Here is a 15,225-nt window from a genome sequence, read left to right as displayed (position 1 = left end):
CCTCTTCCTCTCAACAGTGTCCTGCATGTGCTCTCTGTTCCTGGTTTGCCCTCTGCTGTTTTGACGAGGGTACTAGAGTTGCTACATTTATGTGCAATACAATGTAGGAGCAGGTGTTCATTGTTAAAACACCATACAAAATAACGTAACTAGCCTATAGAAAAAAGGAACACAACAACACATTAAACATAGACAAACAAATGCACATCGAGCACCTGGAAGACCATTGTACCAGCAGGGGCGCTGTTGCATTTGCCCTGCACACCAAGCGCAGTAGAATAGAGCGTCAAGTTGACAGGAGATAATGCCATTTTATTGATACCTTCGAAATAAAGGTTTCAAAACAACCACTGGCCTTTTCTTTAAAGTTTCCAAAATCAAGACTTGTGATGGAATACATTAAGTATTTATTTTGTATAGCATACTTGACTTAACTTTGGTGTTCTTTATTGATAGAGGACTGTTTCGTTGGTAAATAGTTTTATTTTGAAGGTGTTCACAGGATGTGATTAACTAGCATTACGTTTAAACTGAATTGACACCATTGATGAAAGTTGAACATGAAGGAACGGTGAAGAGGAAGAAGAAAAGGAACTTGCTAGCTGGCTAACTACCTTAGCAGTCTTCTGGGTTTAGCATTTTGATAATGGCGCCTTTAGACCTTGACAAGTACGTTGAAATAGCGAGACACTGCAAATATCTACCGGAAAATGATCTAAAGGTGAGTTTAAGTAGCTGAAATGAATGTAGATTAAGTTTTGATAATATCAGTGGCAGCAAACGACGGTGTTTGTTCATCAAGCGTGGCTAATAACGTAACTGCTAGTTAACAGTTGTTACTCGGAGGTAGACAGGCTTGTTATTTGTGCGCATATTATACCAGCGTCACCGATAAAAGCCTCGCCGGCTAACGAAGTCCGATGAAATCATGACAGGGAATTCATTAAGGACGCTGTAGCTGTTAATGCTTAAAGCTAACGTAGCTAACGGTTAAACGTTACGGTTGTTGCAAAACATGGGAACCACGGCAGCAAGTTTCATCATGAGTCTCATGAGTCTATCAGTAGCTAACGTTAAGTTTGTCGTTGCCCACCATAGATACGTACGAGCATGTTGCTACCTACTTCTAATGGATGGCGCTCTCGTAGAGGTTAAATAAAACACTTGTTCAGGGTGCAGTAACGTCTGTGTTTACTGCTCAAACAGAATGTCAGAGCTTAATCTGATTTGCAACCTGATAGTGATTCTTGTGTTACTGTCCTTTGCATTTTAACTGTCTCACGATAGTCTCGCATGGCCAGACCTGTAATTGCAGCACCATCTCACTGCCTTCATATTTCTGCATTATTTTTTATAAGGAAGAAGATCGCTTAGCGTAAACTAGTATGCAAGCTACATATTGTAGGCTATTGTCGTCTGCTTGCTTTCTTCTCTTTAGCCTGTTTCTCCTGTAACCAACAGGGAGACTCGCACAGTCACTGTGCAGGCCATTTAGCCCTGTGTAGAACTGTAGAAACTATAAAGTCATTTCAATTTAACACAGGGTTGCACAATAAAATGCAGTTATTGAGTTTTTTTTAAGAACAAGAACAATCATGACAAACAAAACTAAAGCAGTGGTGCATTTATTTTAAATTTTCATCAGGAGGAATGTAAACTGCAGCAATAAAACAATTATCTGGGCAGATAAGTTGGCAATACATTTTTACATCTTTACAAATTCAACATCGGGGAAACATTGTCCATCAACTCTGACTATGTTTGAGCACCAAGCATCATTCATGTAACACAGATTGCGAAATAATGACGTGAATAAGATCAGCCATTACACCGGCTTTACTTTTTCACACTGAACCAAACAACGGCAGCATAATGTCTCCCCAGTGTGTGATTTCAGATAGCAAAGAGCATGGATAAAGAGAATTCAATACAGCATTGGAGTGTGCCCCATTCATCGTGAAGCAACAAAAGTTTGACATCCGAATCTAAAATGACCCGGATCTTCCTCATTATGGGGCCCATAGAGCAAGCGCGTATTTATATAAACGCATCCAAACGTGGTCTGCAAACTACAAGTAGCTTACAGATCGGATCAAACAGGATGTTACTATTTCTGTGTCCTACAAGGTATTTTATTTGTCATTGTACGACAGGGTTGCAAAACAAAGTTAATATCTGTGGTTGTCATACGACAGCTGTTGACAACAAGAGAATATATAGCTGCCCTTGTGAATGCCTCATTGTTGAAATAGTATAGAATAAATCTCGCTGTCATCTGGATTGTAAAATTATGTTTTTAATATTGAAAAGCTAAATCTGATTTGATTTGTTTTTCTCTCCTCCCAAAAGCTGCTCCGCTCCTAATTTGTTATCAAAGTAGACCAGTAAGCTGGCATGTTGTTATGAAGCTGTAATATGACTGTGACTACTACTAACTATTGTCATGTTTTACTTTTTCAGAGATTATGTGATTATGTATGTGATTTACTGCTGGAAGAATCCAATGTTCAGCCAGTTTCTACTCCGGTTACTGTTTGTGGAGATATTCATGGTCAGGTAGGCCCAGTTGATTTCTTCCTCTTATCTCCTATAAGGATGATAAATGAACCTTACATGTTACCAAATATCAGCCTGAAGACTGAATTTACGGATAGAGATTTTCTCCTATTCTTGCTTATTTTGAAAATGAATTGTATTGTTTGTGGCTTTTTTGTATGTTAATGTGTCTGTCATTAGTCGGCATTCACAATCTGAATGTATTAGTAGGGCAAAATGAGCTGCAATACTAATTTCACAGCATTATTGTTGATGATTTTGCCCCAATCCTATTTTTATTTTACTTTTAATGCTAAAAGAACATGTATCCACATGGAGACTGGTCCATGTAGAATGAGTTGGGCTGGGCAATAATGGATAAAGTACTGATTTATTTTGCAAAATGATTAGATTTTCTGGTTATGTATCACAATATCTCCATATGATTTTAATCACGATATAATATAGAAATATCGCCCAGCCCAGGCTCATTTGTTGTTATATTGCTATTAGTATGGCACTTTTGAACAATCATTATCTGTTTTTTCTAATGAATCAAGAATACGTTTTCTTTAATGTTCCTGTCTAGTTTTATGATCTTTGTGAGCTCTTCAGAACTGGAGGCCAAGTTCCAGACACAAATTACATTTTCATGGTAAGTGAGCGTTTTCTTGATTTACCAAAGTTGTGTGGGGGTGGGGGGTCAGAACATAATAACACCAAACTAGATTCCATATTCAAATTTAACACTATAAAGTTTTGGGATAATACCTTTTTTAATCGCAATTATTTTGGCCAGGATAATCGTGACATGACATCTTCCCATGCCTAAGCATCAGGCATCTGTTTAACCAGATATTCTCTGTGAGCCCGTTATAACGGTGCCTAAAACATTTCCTTCACTTCCCTTGTTCAATGACCGGAGCAGTTTAGATAACAGACACTCGACTGTGCTGCTGTTATGACCGACATGTGAACTAACCAGCCTTGTTCACAGCAGGACTTCACTGCATTCACTGTGGTGTGCCATGAAAGGAAAACACTTAAACGAATATTTGGCATTCAAATTTGTATTATTTTTGCCCCAAAACAGGTTTTTTTGGCCTTTGCCGGGGTTCCATGTAAACAAACCACTTCTCTATCAGCTGTGAACTCCAGATCAGACTGGTTACACAACCACTTGGGTAGTGCTTGCTATCTACTTACGATTGTACTTTTAAAAACAGAGAACACGTTTAATATTGGGATATGTACTGTAAATGACATACAATTTAGCCAACACCACGAATGAAACTTTCAATCTCCCTCCAGCCACCCGCCACCTTATTTGGGTTTTTGTAATGAAATGAGGAGGTATGGTACAGTTAACTCCTCATCTCAACTTCCACAATCAGTTGTTCCTCGCCCATTGTATGGTTTTCAAAAATTCAGTTCAGAATGGTGCAGTCTGCATCTCTCGCAGCCAGTTAGGACAAGTTTTTTATGGACATTATGCTTTTGATTTGTTGAAAAATCACAAATACCATTAGTTATAGTGTGTATGATGTATTTCTTTGAAATTGGCAAGTTTTTGAAAAATGAAAAGTCAGCTTGTCCACTAATATTATTTGTGTAACTTGCAAAAATTCAATTTTTTGTATAACTTAAGTCACTTCAGAATCGAATCATGAGGCACTGAAAAATTTGCAACTCTAGAATATTGTGTAATTTGCATCATTTCAATAAAAATGAAGTCACAATACAAAAGGTCTTGTATTTGAATCTATATTCAACTGGATGTACCTACGTTAATCCCGTTTCCAGTTGGTGACTGACCTTAACTAATTAATTAATTTCACCTGCCATCTAATTAAAGTCCCAATGGAAGCTAAGCTTCTGTAACATGACATATTCCACAGTGAAACCTAATATTTGAGTAACATGTTGCTTTAACGAGTACAAGCTTTTTAGAAAGTAGCAAATGCATAACTCCAATCATTCTGTACCCAGGTTGTTCAGATGTGAAGATGTCCTGGAAACTAGAGTTGTGTTGTGAATGAATTGATGGAGGCTCTTAAATGTTTTGTGTTCACTGATGGCGTCGTCTTTTCCCTCCTCTAGGGAGACTTTGTAGACAGAGGATATTATAGCTTGGAGACATTTACACATCTGCTGGCTTTAAAAGCAAAGTGGCCGGATCGCATCACACTTCTACGTGGAAACCATGAGAGCAGACAAATAACACAAGTGTACGGCTTCTATGGTAAGTACACATGCTTCACTGTTGTTTTTTTATATATGCAAATGTTTTCTGTTTCACAAGCTCATCAAACCATGTTGCATGTATGTTTTGCTTATTTTTAGATGAGTGCCAAACAAAATATGGAAACGCGAATGCCTGGCGGTATTGCACCAAAGTGTTTGACATGCTGACTGTGGCAGCTGTAAGTTTACTTCTGGTTCTTTCACTTTGATTACGTAAAACATGTGATCTTTGAACATTGCTAGAATGTGTTAACATTATAAAAGATTTTACATCAGCCAAGTAAATCCTTTATAACTTGCATTACTGACAACATTCATGCAGGTGGAGCTGTCATTTTTAAATGTTTGTTTTCTTCCAGGGAGAGAATTGAAACTTGCTCAACATACAGTCAGGGCCATAAGTATTTGGACTGTGACCCAATTTTTCTAATTTTGCCTCTTTACACGAATCCAATGGATTTGAACTGAAGCAGTCAATATGTGTATTTTCAGCTTTAATTCAATGGATATAACTAAAAAATCACAATAACCGTTTAGGAATTACAGACATTTTTAGACAGCCCCCCATATTTTCAGAGGCTCAAAAGTAATTGGACAAACTAACATAATTGTGAATATAATCATTATTTGTAATACTTGGAGGAAAATTAAGTCTGGCACCAAACATGCTGAGTTTCCTCCTTTTGAGATGCTTTGACAGCCTTTTTACTGCAGCCTCCTTCAGCTGCTGACTATTTTCTGCCTTCAGTTTTATCTTCAGTAAGTGAAAAGCTGCTCACTTGGGTTGAGATCAGGTGACTGACTTGGCCATTGAAGAATATTCCATTCCTCTGCCTTGAGAAGCCCTTGGGTTGTTTTCACAGTATGTTTTAGGTCGTTATTCAGCTGCACTGTGAGGCGCCGTCCAATCAGTTTTGTAGCATTAAGCTTAATCTGAGCAGATAGTTTAACCCTAAACTCCTCAGAACTCATCCTGCTGCTTCTATCAGCTCTGACATCATCAATGAACACCAGTGACCCAGTTCCATTGGCAGCCATACATGCCCATCCAAAGCACTGCCTCCACCATGTTAGATGGATGATGTGGTATGCTTCAGATCGGGAGCCGTTCCTTTCCTTCTCCACACTTTTCTCTTCCCATCATTCGGGTACAAGTTAATCTTGGTTTCATCCAAAGAATCTTTTTCCCAAACTGGTCAGTCTTTTTCAGATGTTTTCTGGTAAAGTCTAATTGGGCCTTCCTGTTCTTTAGTGTTACCAGTGGTTTGCACCTTGTTGTAAACTGTATTTAGATTCATGAAGGCGTTTCTTGATTGTCGACTTTAACAATGGCACTCTACCTCCTCCAGAGTGTTCTTGACTCCAGGAGATGTTATGAAGGGTTTTTCTTCACCAAGGAAAGAATTCTGCAATCATCTTTTTGGTCCGCATTCTGAGAGTTCCAAGGACCAGCTACCAACTGCAAATATAACATTTTGAATCCTATTGTCTGCATCATTTGTCATGAAATAGTGACAGAATAGGCCACACCTCGCCATGAACCGTTTGTCAGACAATTGTCCAATTACTTTTGAGCCTCTAAAAATGTGGGGGTCTGTGTAAAAGTGGCTGTATTTTTTTGTTTTATCCATTGAATTAAAGCTGAAAGTCTACACTTCAACCACATATTGACTGATTAATTTAAAATCCACTGGAGTCGTGTAAAGAGGCAAAATTAGAAAAATTGTGTCGCAGTCCAAATACTTATGGCCCTGACTGTAGCTAATGTGTCATAAATAACAACACATCTGCACTGATTTTAAACTTAACTTAGTGTTAAACTCACTTAAGTTTAGAGTTTTAATAGGGTTCAAATCTGTGAGTTTTACCTCGGGGTGCTTTCATGCGCTGAAGTGAAAGTCTGACAACAGAACTTGGTGATTCTGCTGCCACATAATATTCATAAGCTGTGATGTTTGGAAACTCAACAGGGAATTCACATAATCATCAGACATGAATGCCATAAAGACTTTATTTATATTGAATGGTCTACGATAATGATTCTACTGGAAGACCATTTCAGCTACATGACGGAACAAACACCATTCCTCTATGCTGAAGTCAGATGTGCGATGTGATCATTGGATGATCGGGGCTGGAGGACCCGCACACTAGTTGGTAAACAAAGTAGATGGCAAAGAAGTACTTTGCAAAGTAGTGATGCTTTAACAAGAAAATGTCACATTGAATATAATAACAAGGACCTCCGACCAGTGTGAGGAGCACAGAGAGAACCAGGTGGGCTTAGCCCGTCTAACACCAATTATATTCTACTTAATAGCTTCTGAAACACATGTGTTAACACAAATAGGCTATTACACCTATACTTGCCTGAATTCACCACAGTTTATTCAAACAACCATTATACATCATCATCATGTTACGGCAGTGGCGGGCCGTGCATTTTATACCTGGGCCGTCACTGCTGTCCTGCAGCTGAAACACAGCTACGGTTATTTGTTTCGTGTAAAAATGAAGCTCAACACCTATAGATAGTGTGTCTCTGCTCTGACTGCAGCTGGGACTGCTGAGCGAGGCTTCTGTGGGCGGAGGGGCTCACGGCAGCACCCGCTGCTCGTTCACGACAGTGCAGAACGTACAAGCTTTAACGTCAAAACACCAGAAAAGTCTCTAACAACACCAGAACAAGTCTCTAGATTTGTCATTAGTAGCTTTTTTACAAAAAACAGTAGCCATGAGGATTTGAAAAGTCGCCAGATTTAGCGAGAAAGGCACCAAGTTGCCAACACTGGCACCGGCTAAATATGTCCCCAGAGCAACATTGGACGTAACTATGGTTCCTATCACATATTAAACCAAACAAAAACCCAATCTTCATAAAAACAAGTTGTACAAATAATAATATATAAACAAGCATATTAAAGCTACTGCAGATGTAAAAGCAAATGCTTACCTTGGCTGCTGTTCCTCCTTTCTTTGCTAATAGAGTTTAATCTCACGGTTGTTCAGTACATCCGTGCGTTTTAGTTCCAGTAAGAAGTCCTTCTGGATTCATAAACACCAGTGAAGACAGTCGAGCCTCCCCAGTTGTATTTCTTGAATACGTTTTAATGCGTTTGAGGCTGAAAATGTCCGCTCCACAGAGGCAGCAGATATTGGGATTGTCACCGCCCAACATGTCACGCTAGCCCACTGACCAATCACGTACATGCTAGCAGCTCTGACACGTCAAAGAACACGCCCAACATGTCAAACTAAGGATCTGATTGGTTGAACACTATGACAATCAACAATATCGTCCCCATTCACTTAAACTGCACATGGATTCACTGGTGAGTCTGCAGGCCTGGGGCCTCTCTTCTACCTAGAGACACAGAGGTGAAATCTGATTGGATAAAAGCTCTACTTAAAACAAGCTGCACTGGAAGCAGAGCAACTGAGGAAGACAGTAGCTGTGCAATGAGAAAATAAGATAATGGGGAAAATATTTAAAAAAATTATAATACATGTAGTGTATTTAAGAAAAATTATAAAATAGCTATAACTTTGATTCTGTTTAGGCCAGCAGAGGCTTTGCAGGCCCTGAGGGCCCACCACTGTGTTATGGGCACCAACAAGACGAACATTAACAGCACTCATTCACACACAGCTGACCAATGCAACAGCATCATTAATCACACGTATGTATAGAGCAGGGGTCGGCAACCCGCGGCTCTTTGGCCCGTCTGCTGAGGCTACATCCACACCAATACGTTTAATACGAGTTTTAACAAACAAAAATTATCTGCGTCCACACGGCGTTTCAGCATTGTTTTCGAGATCCAGACTAAAACGCCTGAAAACGAATATCACGTGACTATTCGCGTACACTGGGCATGCAGTGGGTGCTGGTCCTACTGGTTTTCAAACCTACTGGTTCCCTTCCGTGATGTGGACACAGTCCACTAACAACCTAAACTCTTTTCTGTCATTCTGCCGATGTTACTTTTTCAGATTTAGATTAACAAAACGTTGATAGATCACTTAACATTATTGATAAAGCTTTGTTGGTCCTCAGAGGAAAATTCACAAGCTATCCAGCAGTATGTAAATTAATATGTAAAATATATGTAAAAGTTGATTAAAGCGCTCAGCAAATTGATTCATCAATGATTATAATCCATTAATATAATAAACATTCTGAAATGGGCAGTTCTGCATAATGAGTACTTTTACCATGGTACTTTTGGTATATTCTGATGCTTTTGCACTTTTACTTAAGTGCAATCTTGTCGTGAGATATTTTGATTATAATCAAATGCAATAAAACTTTTTAAGATTATCTTGTTGTATTCTAATCTCACTCCAAAAGACCTATTTTGCGTATTAAAATCACAAATGGAATGTTACTGATGTAGATGTGCTGATTCAGGTTTTTACAGACATAAGTGCATTTTTTGATAGACCGCATGCTGCTACAAACTGGACCGTTCCTAAATTCAGAGCGCTGTTGGAATGTACCTTTGGGTTATTGGGAGCACCACACTGTGAGCAGCAGAGCGCCAAGCTCAGTGAACGTGGAAAAGCTACTTGTTTAGCTAAGCTACCATGGTTACATTGTCACTAACTCCTAACGTTAGCTATAGCCTTCATTTCCCAACTAACTTTCATTGGCATATCATTCGGTCTCATTATTATTGTCATCCTCACTGGCTCTTGCACAAGAGGTGCTAATTTGCATTTTACATATCTGTTGGAAAGTTTTTCTTCCATGTATTTGCATTGACCTGTTCCTCAATTCATATAGCAATAGAACGCTCCGTTTCTTCGAACAGGGCTCTTATTTTACTGTAGATTGTCAGATTGGATTTACGAAGACACTTAAAACCTGATCAAGATTTTGATTTGGGTCATATTTCCTGTGATATTTTCTAGAACTGCCAGTTGTGTAATGGCATCTGTAATGTCTAATCCCAGTTGATAGATGAGCAGGTCCTGTGTGTCCATGGTGGTCTTTCACCTGACATCAAGACGTTGGACCAGATCCGCACCATCGAACGCAACCAGGAGATTCCCCACAAGGGGGCGTTCTGTGATCTTGTGTGGTCCGATCCAGAGGATGTGGACACCTGGGCGATCAGTCCGCGAGGTGCAGGCTGGCTGTTTGGCTCCAAGGTTACCAATGAGGTATGTTGCGTCATCAACATTTAAAAGCAATCAATGGAAAATTGAAACATCCGTATCACCAGTTGATTGAAAATATACTCATATTTTGTCATAGTTTGTGCACATCAACAATCTGAAGCTCATCTGCCGCGCACATCAGCTGGTTCACGAAGGCTACAAGTTCATGTTTGATGAGAAGCTTGTGACCGTGTGGTCGGCTCCCAACTACTGCTACCGCTGTGGAAACATCGCGTCCATCATGGTCTTCAAGGACGTCAACAGACGAGAGCCCAAGCTGTTCCGTGCCGTCCCCGACTCAGAGCGTGTCATACCTCCCCGAACTACTACCCCCTACTTCCTCTAATGACAAGAGCCGGTCCTCTCTCCTCTCCGCCCTCTGGAGATCTCAACTCTAAAACATAACATCTTTTAAGATATGAATGGAAGTAACGTCTCTTTCATGTCTACAGCATCTTGAGCAGCAAAGGGTTTCTTCTAAGGCTACAGTCTGTTTGCACCACACTCACTTGTTCTGTCGTTAAGAAAAACTAGCCCTAATGAGAAAATAATACCTTTTTAAATTTCTTCATATTTTAATGATAAGAAAATGTTGAATGGTTTGATTTTGTTATGTACCCCACTGAAGCAAATAAAACATTTAAACTGGAGGTAACTGCTAATAATACATGTTCAAATAAAGTGATATATATATTTTATTTATCATTGTAGCAGTTTGGTGTCACGGTTGCCTTTTGAAAGATTGGACTAGTTTTCTCCTTTTAGTACAATCCTGTTCTATCATGTACATTTAAACTTGAATTGGGTTAGAAGACTGAGTTAATCTTGTGTTCAACTTTTCAGTATCTCTTACAGTTTCTGAAATATCAGTTTACAGACCTTTTTATGACTTTATAATGGGTGTGTATTGCGCTACTTGGTAACATGACCTGGGATGTCACCCACTCTGAACCCCTCTGCGTTTCTCCTCTTTATACCTCTGTGCCGGCAATGCTTTCAGCCGGAGGCATTATTTGTCCAGTCCAGTCCATTCTCCTCCATTGTCCACAAACGTCCACCAGGCTCAATAATGAAATGACTGGATTTTGGTGGTCAAAGGTTAAGGTCACTGACTTCATGGCCGACTGGAACGCCTTGAGGACATTTCTTTAAATTTGGCACAAACGTCCACTTTGGGTGCTTTTCCTTCTGCTAACAAATCTTTGTTAATCATGTCCTAGCGTCCTCTCCTCACGTCTTAGTCCCGTTCACCGGAGATACAAGCAGAAGGGATGCAAGGAGATTCTGTCCATTGTTTTGTTATACTGCTGTGATCTATGATCTCTGTTCAAATAAACAATGTACGGATGTCATACGCACAAACACATCACATACAGTGGGGAAAAAAAAGTATTTAGTCAGCCACCAATTGTGCAAGTTCTCCCACTTAAAAAGATGAGAGGCCTGTAATTTTCATCATAGGTGTACCTCAACTATGAGAGACAAAATGAGAAAAAATAAAATCCAGAAAATCACATTGTCTGATTTTTAAAGAATTTATTTGCAAATTATGGTGGAAAATAAGTATTTGGTCAATAACAAAAGTTCATCTCAATACTTTGTTATATTCCCTTTGTTGGCAATGACAGAGGTCAAACGTTTTCTGTAAGTCTTCACAAGGTTTTCACACACTTTTGCTGGTATTTTGGCCCATTCCTCCATGCAGATCTCCTCTAGAGCAGTGATGTTTTAGGGCTGTCGCTGGGCAACACGGACTTTCAACTCCCTCCAAAGATTTTCTATTCGATTGAGATCTGGAGACTGTCTAGGCCACTCCAGGACCTTGAAATGCTTCTTACGAAGCCACTCCTTCGTTGCCCGGGCGGTGTGTTTGGGATCATTGTCCTGCTGAAAGACCCAGCCACGTTTCATCTTCAATGCCCTTGCTGATGGAAGGAGGTTTTCACTCAAAATCTCACGATACATGGCCCCGTTCATTCTTTCCTTTACACGAATCAGTCGTCCTGGTCCCTTTGCAGAAAAACAGCCCCAAAGCATGATGTTTCCACCCCCATGCTTCACAGTAGGTATGGTGTTCTTTGGATGCAACTCAGCATTCTTTCTCCTCCAAACACGACTAGTTGAGTTTCTACCAAAAAGTTCTATTTTGGTTTCATCTGACCATATGACAATCTCCCAATCCTCTTCTGGATCATCCAAATGCTCTCTATTAATACAGGTAATGAGTGGATGACAGAGGAGCCTCTTAAAGAAGAAGTTACAGGTCTGTGAAAGCCAGAAATCTTGTTTGTATATAGGTAACCAAATACTTATTTTCCACCATAATTTGCAAATAAATTCTTTAAAAATCAGACAATGTGATTTTCTGGATTTTTTTTTCTCATTTTGTCTCTCATAGTTGAGGTGTACCTATGATGAAAATTACAGGCCTCTCTCATCTTTTTAAGTGGGAGAACTTGCACAATTGGTGGCTGACTAAATACTTTTTTCCCCACTGTATATATACACACACACACACACTGGTTATTGGTCAGTGCAACCAATGGACACTTCACCAAGGAGGTATTTCCTGCGTGGAGTGCGCGGCACTGTAAGTGAGGTATTGCACACATAAAATATGTCCGAAATGATGACAGCAATGTGGCGCTATGGAGCACGCTAAATACACATGAACTCAATCGCTATATGTTTTCGCAATGTTCACAGGCTATATGATCTGTGTGCTAAGTCTTGTGACTTTGAATTGACCAAGGGTCTAAAAAATGCGTCTGAATGCTAACGAGAGACAGCGAGATCCTCCTTGTGGCACTGGCACCTCAGTGGCTAGTCTGTGGCAGGAGTCGGGACTGTGGCACATCAGTGAATACTCAGTGGCACTTCAGCGGCTAGTGTCAGTGAGGTGCCACAACTGTGGGAGGCGAGCGGCACTAGATCGGCACCTGCCAAGAAGCTACCGAGCTGAGCGGGCGGAGCCACATTTCCTGAGAACACCCATTGTTGTTACGACAGGTCAGCTGCCATAAATCAGTTTTATGATTTTAGTTGAGTCCCCGGAGCCACCCGTTCTCTGTATACATCCTGAGAGTAACCACGTTGTACTTTTTTGTTTCTCATTCATTTTATTTAAGTATGATTTTGCTGGTTTTGCAACAAAAGGGAACATAATACACTCTTTCCAAATTATTACTTTTATAGTCATTTACAACAATCGGCTAAAATAATGAAAATAAATCATCCGTTTCATTATCATTTAAAAGTATATATATAAAAACGTTTTAAAATTAAAACCCATAGAATGTCCAATCCAAAAATACATGTCTGAAAATATCTTCACTCTTCCTCTGCTTATATGTAGGTGTCAGTAGGTGCCACAAGCTGCCAGTGCCAACAGTTATCACAGGAGTGCCGCCACCAGTCAGAGGGGTGTGCCCCCCTGGTCCGTACGTTTTTAGTCTGTTTTATGGTTTATTTGTTTTTTCTTTTGAAGACTAACTCAAAGTAAGACAGGTAGTCCGGAAGTAAAAATATGTCAAAATAAAAGTGAAGGTAATAGAATGACCATATGCAAGAAAATTGTTCGTCTATGATGCAAGCACATACCAGGGTAACATTAGAAGACAAATAAATATAAATAAATAAATGTGGGCTGATGGGAGTGTGTTAGCAACAATAGTTGACTACATGCGATTTAATATTCATTTATCCATGTACATAGCAAGAATCAAGTTTTCGATTAATCTGTGGATTGTTTGATGCAATACAGTTTGTAATACAGTTTAATCAAAGTAATTTTTGTGTGTGCAGAGTTGTTGCTATTTATTCTTCCACCGTATTGTGCTGCTGCTTGAGTGAACGCAAAGCATAGCCTGTAAAACAGGGGTCTCAAACTCAAGGCCCCCGGGCCGAATCCGGCCCGCCACGTCTATGTGGCCCGCGAATTCGCCAGCAAAAACAATTAAAAAAAAAAGTTAGACTTGAGAATAGAAATATCCCCATAGTTGAAATGATGAGATAGAAAGTCATAATGATGAGATACTTAAACAGTCATAGAAGCAGCTCTTTGGCTGGTTACTCTACATTTGACATATAAATGTATTGTGAGTACATTGAAGACGACTTTAAACGTGGCTTTACAACACATGAAATACTTCATGTGGGATTGTGCAAACGCACCCTTGAAAGGATTTTAAGCTTTGAACAAAGTTATTGTAATAACTTGTGTTTGATATTTGTCTTTGATATTTTCTTTAATAGTTTGATAGAGTAATGTGGGTTTAACCCTAAATTAAAAGGATTTAAGTTATAATAACAGAAGTGTGCTTAAATATATTTTTACATTTATATAACTGCATCTACAATATTTTAATACTTGAATAAACAATAATCAAATGCAGAGACAGTTATTTACCAATATGTTAGGAGTAGTTACATTTACACAGTGACATTTACAACCGGCCCTTTGAGGGCGACCGTGATGCTGATGTGGCCCAGAGTGAAGATGAGTTTGAGACCCCTGCTGTAAAAGGAGACGCAGATTAAGAGTGTTTACCATGTATACCACTAGATGGCAGTATACGTGTATTTAAACCATAGATTTGTTATAATTACCTGTGTATTTGTTAATTGTCTAGGTTATTGATACAGATGTATTTAATGCTGGTTATTTCATCTGATATTTGATGTTTATGGTTAATTTGCAACCTAGTTATTTACTTGTTATTTTTATGTAATAGAAAAGTGAGCATGTGTAGTTCATGAAGCAATAAATAATGACAATTGAAAAATAAAGAGACGTTTGGTTCATTCTTTTCAAACACTAAGCCTAATTTACCTATTCATTGATTTAATTGTCACACTTAAATCCTGAATTGACTGGTGAAACAGAATAAGTTAAAAGGCCAAGATGAGAAGATATAATGTTGGTCAAATACTGTGGTCCAAATAAAATTACTTCAGTTTTATTGCCATTGAGATATAGAAAGTTTGACTCTAGAATATTAAAAAAAATCCTAATCTCACAAGACAAGAGCAAAAACAAGATTAATTTGTTCTCCTCTGACTGCTGGCGGCACCCTCCGGCACCCCTCTGACTGCTGGCGGCACTCCTGTGATAACTATTGGCACTGGCAACTTGTGGCTACTACTGACACCTACATATAAGCAGAGGAAGAGTGAAGATATTTTCAGACATGTATTTTTGGATTGGACATTCTATGGGTTTTAATTTTAAAACGTTTTTATATATATACTTTTAAATGATAATGAAACGGATGATTTATTTTC

At 39.1% G+C, this 15,225-nt stretch overlaps 1 protein-coding gene across 1 annotated transcript; it reads left to right on the top strand.

Moving 5' to 3' along the window:
- Positions 1-566: 566 nt before the first annotated feature.
- On the top strand, positions 567-10,655 carry ppp6c (protein phosphatase 6, catalytic subunit). Its single transcript, XM_079178880.1, has 7 exons — positions 567-721; positions 2,461-2,556; positions 3,125-3,190; positions 4,636-4,777; positions 4,879-4,958; positions 9,736-9,945; positions 10,040-10,655. The coding sequence occupies exons 1-7, from the start codon at positions 647-649 to the stop codon at positions 10,286-10,288; spliced, it is 918 nt and encodes a 305-aa protein (XP_079035006.1). The 5' UTR covers positions 567-646; the 3' UTR covers positions 10,289-10,655.
- The last annotated feature ends 4,570 nt before the right edge of the window (positions 10,656-15,225 follow it).

The sequence above is a fragment of the Pholis gunnellus genome (genome assembly GCF_910591455.1).
Source record: "Pholis gunnellus genome assembly, chromosome: 18".
NCBI classification, from domain to species: Eukaryota; Metazoa; Chordata; class Actinopteri; order Perciformes; family Pholidae; genus Pholis; species Pholis gunnellus.
This window is presented reverse-complemented; position numbering and strand designations above follow the sequence as displayed.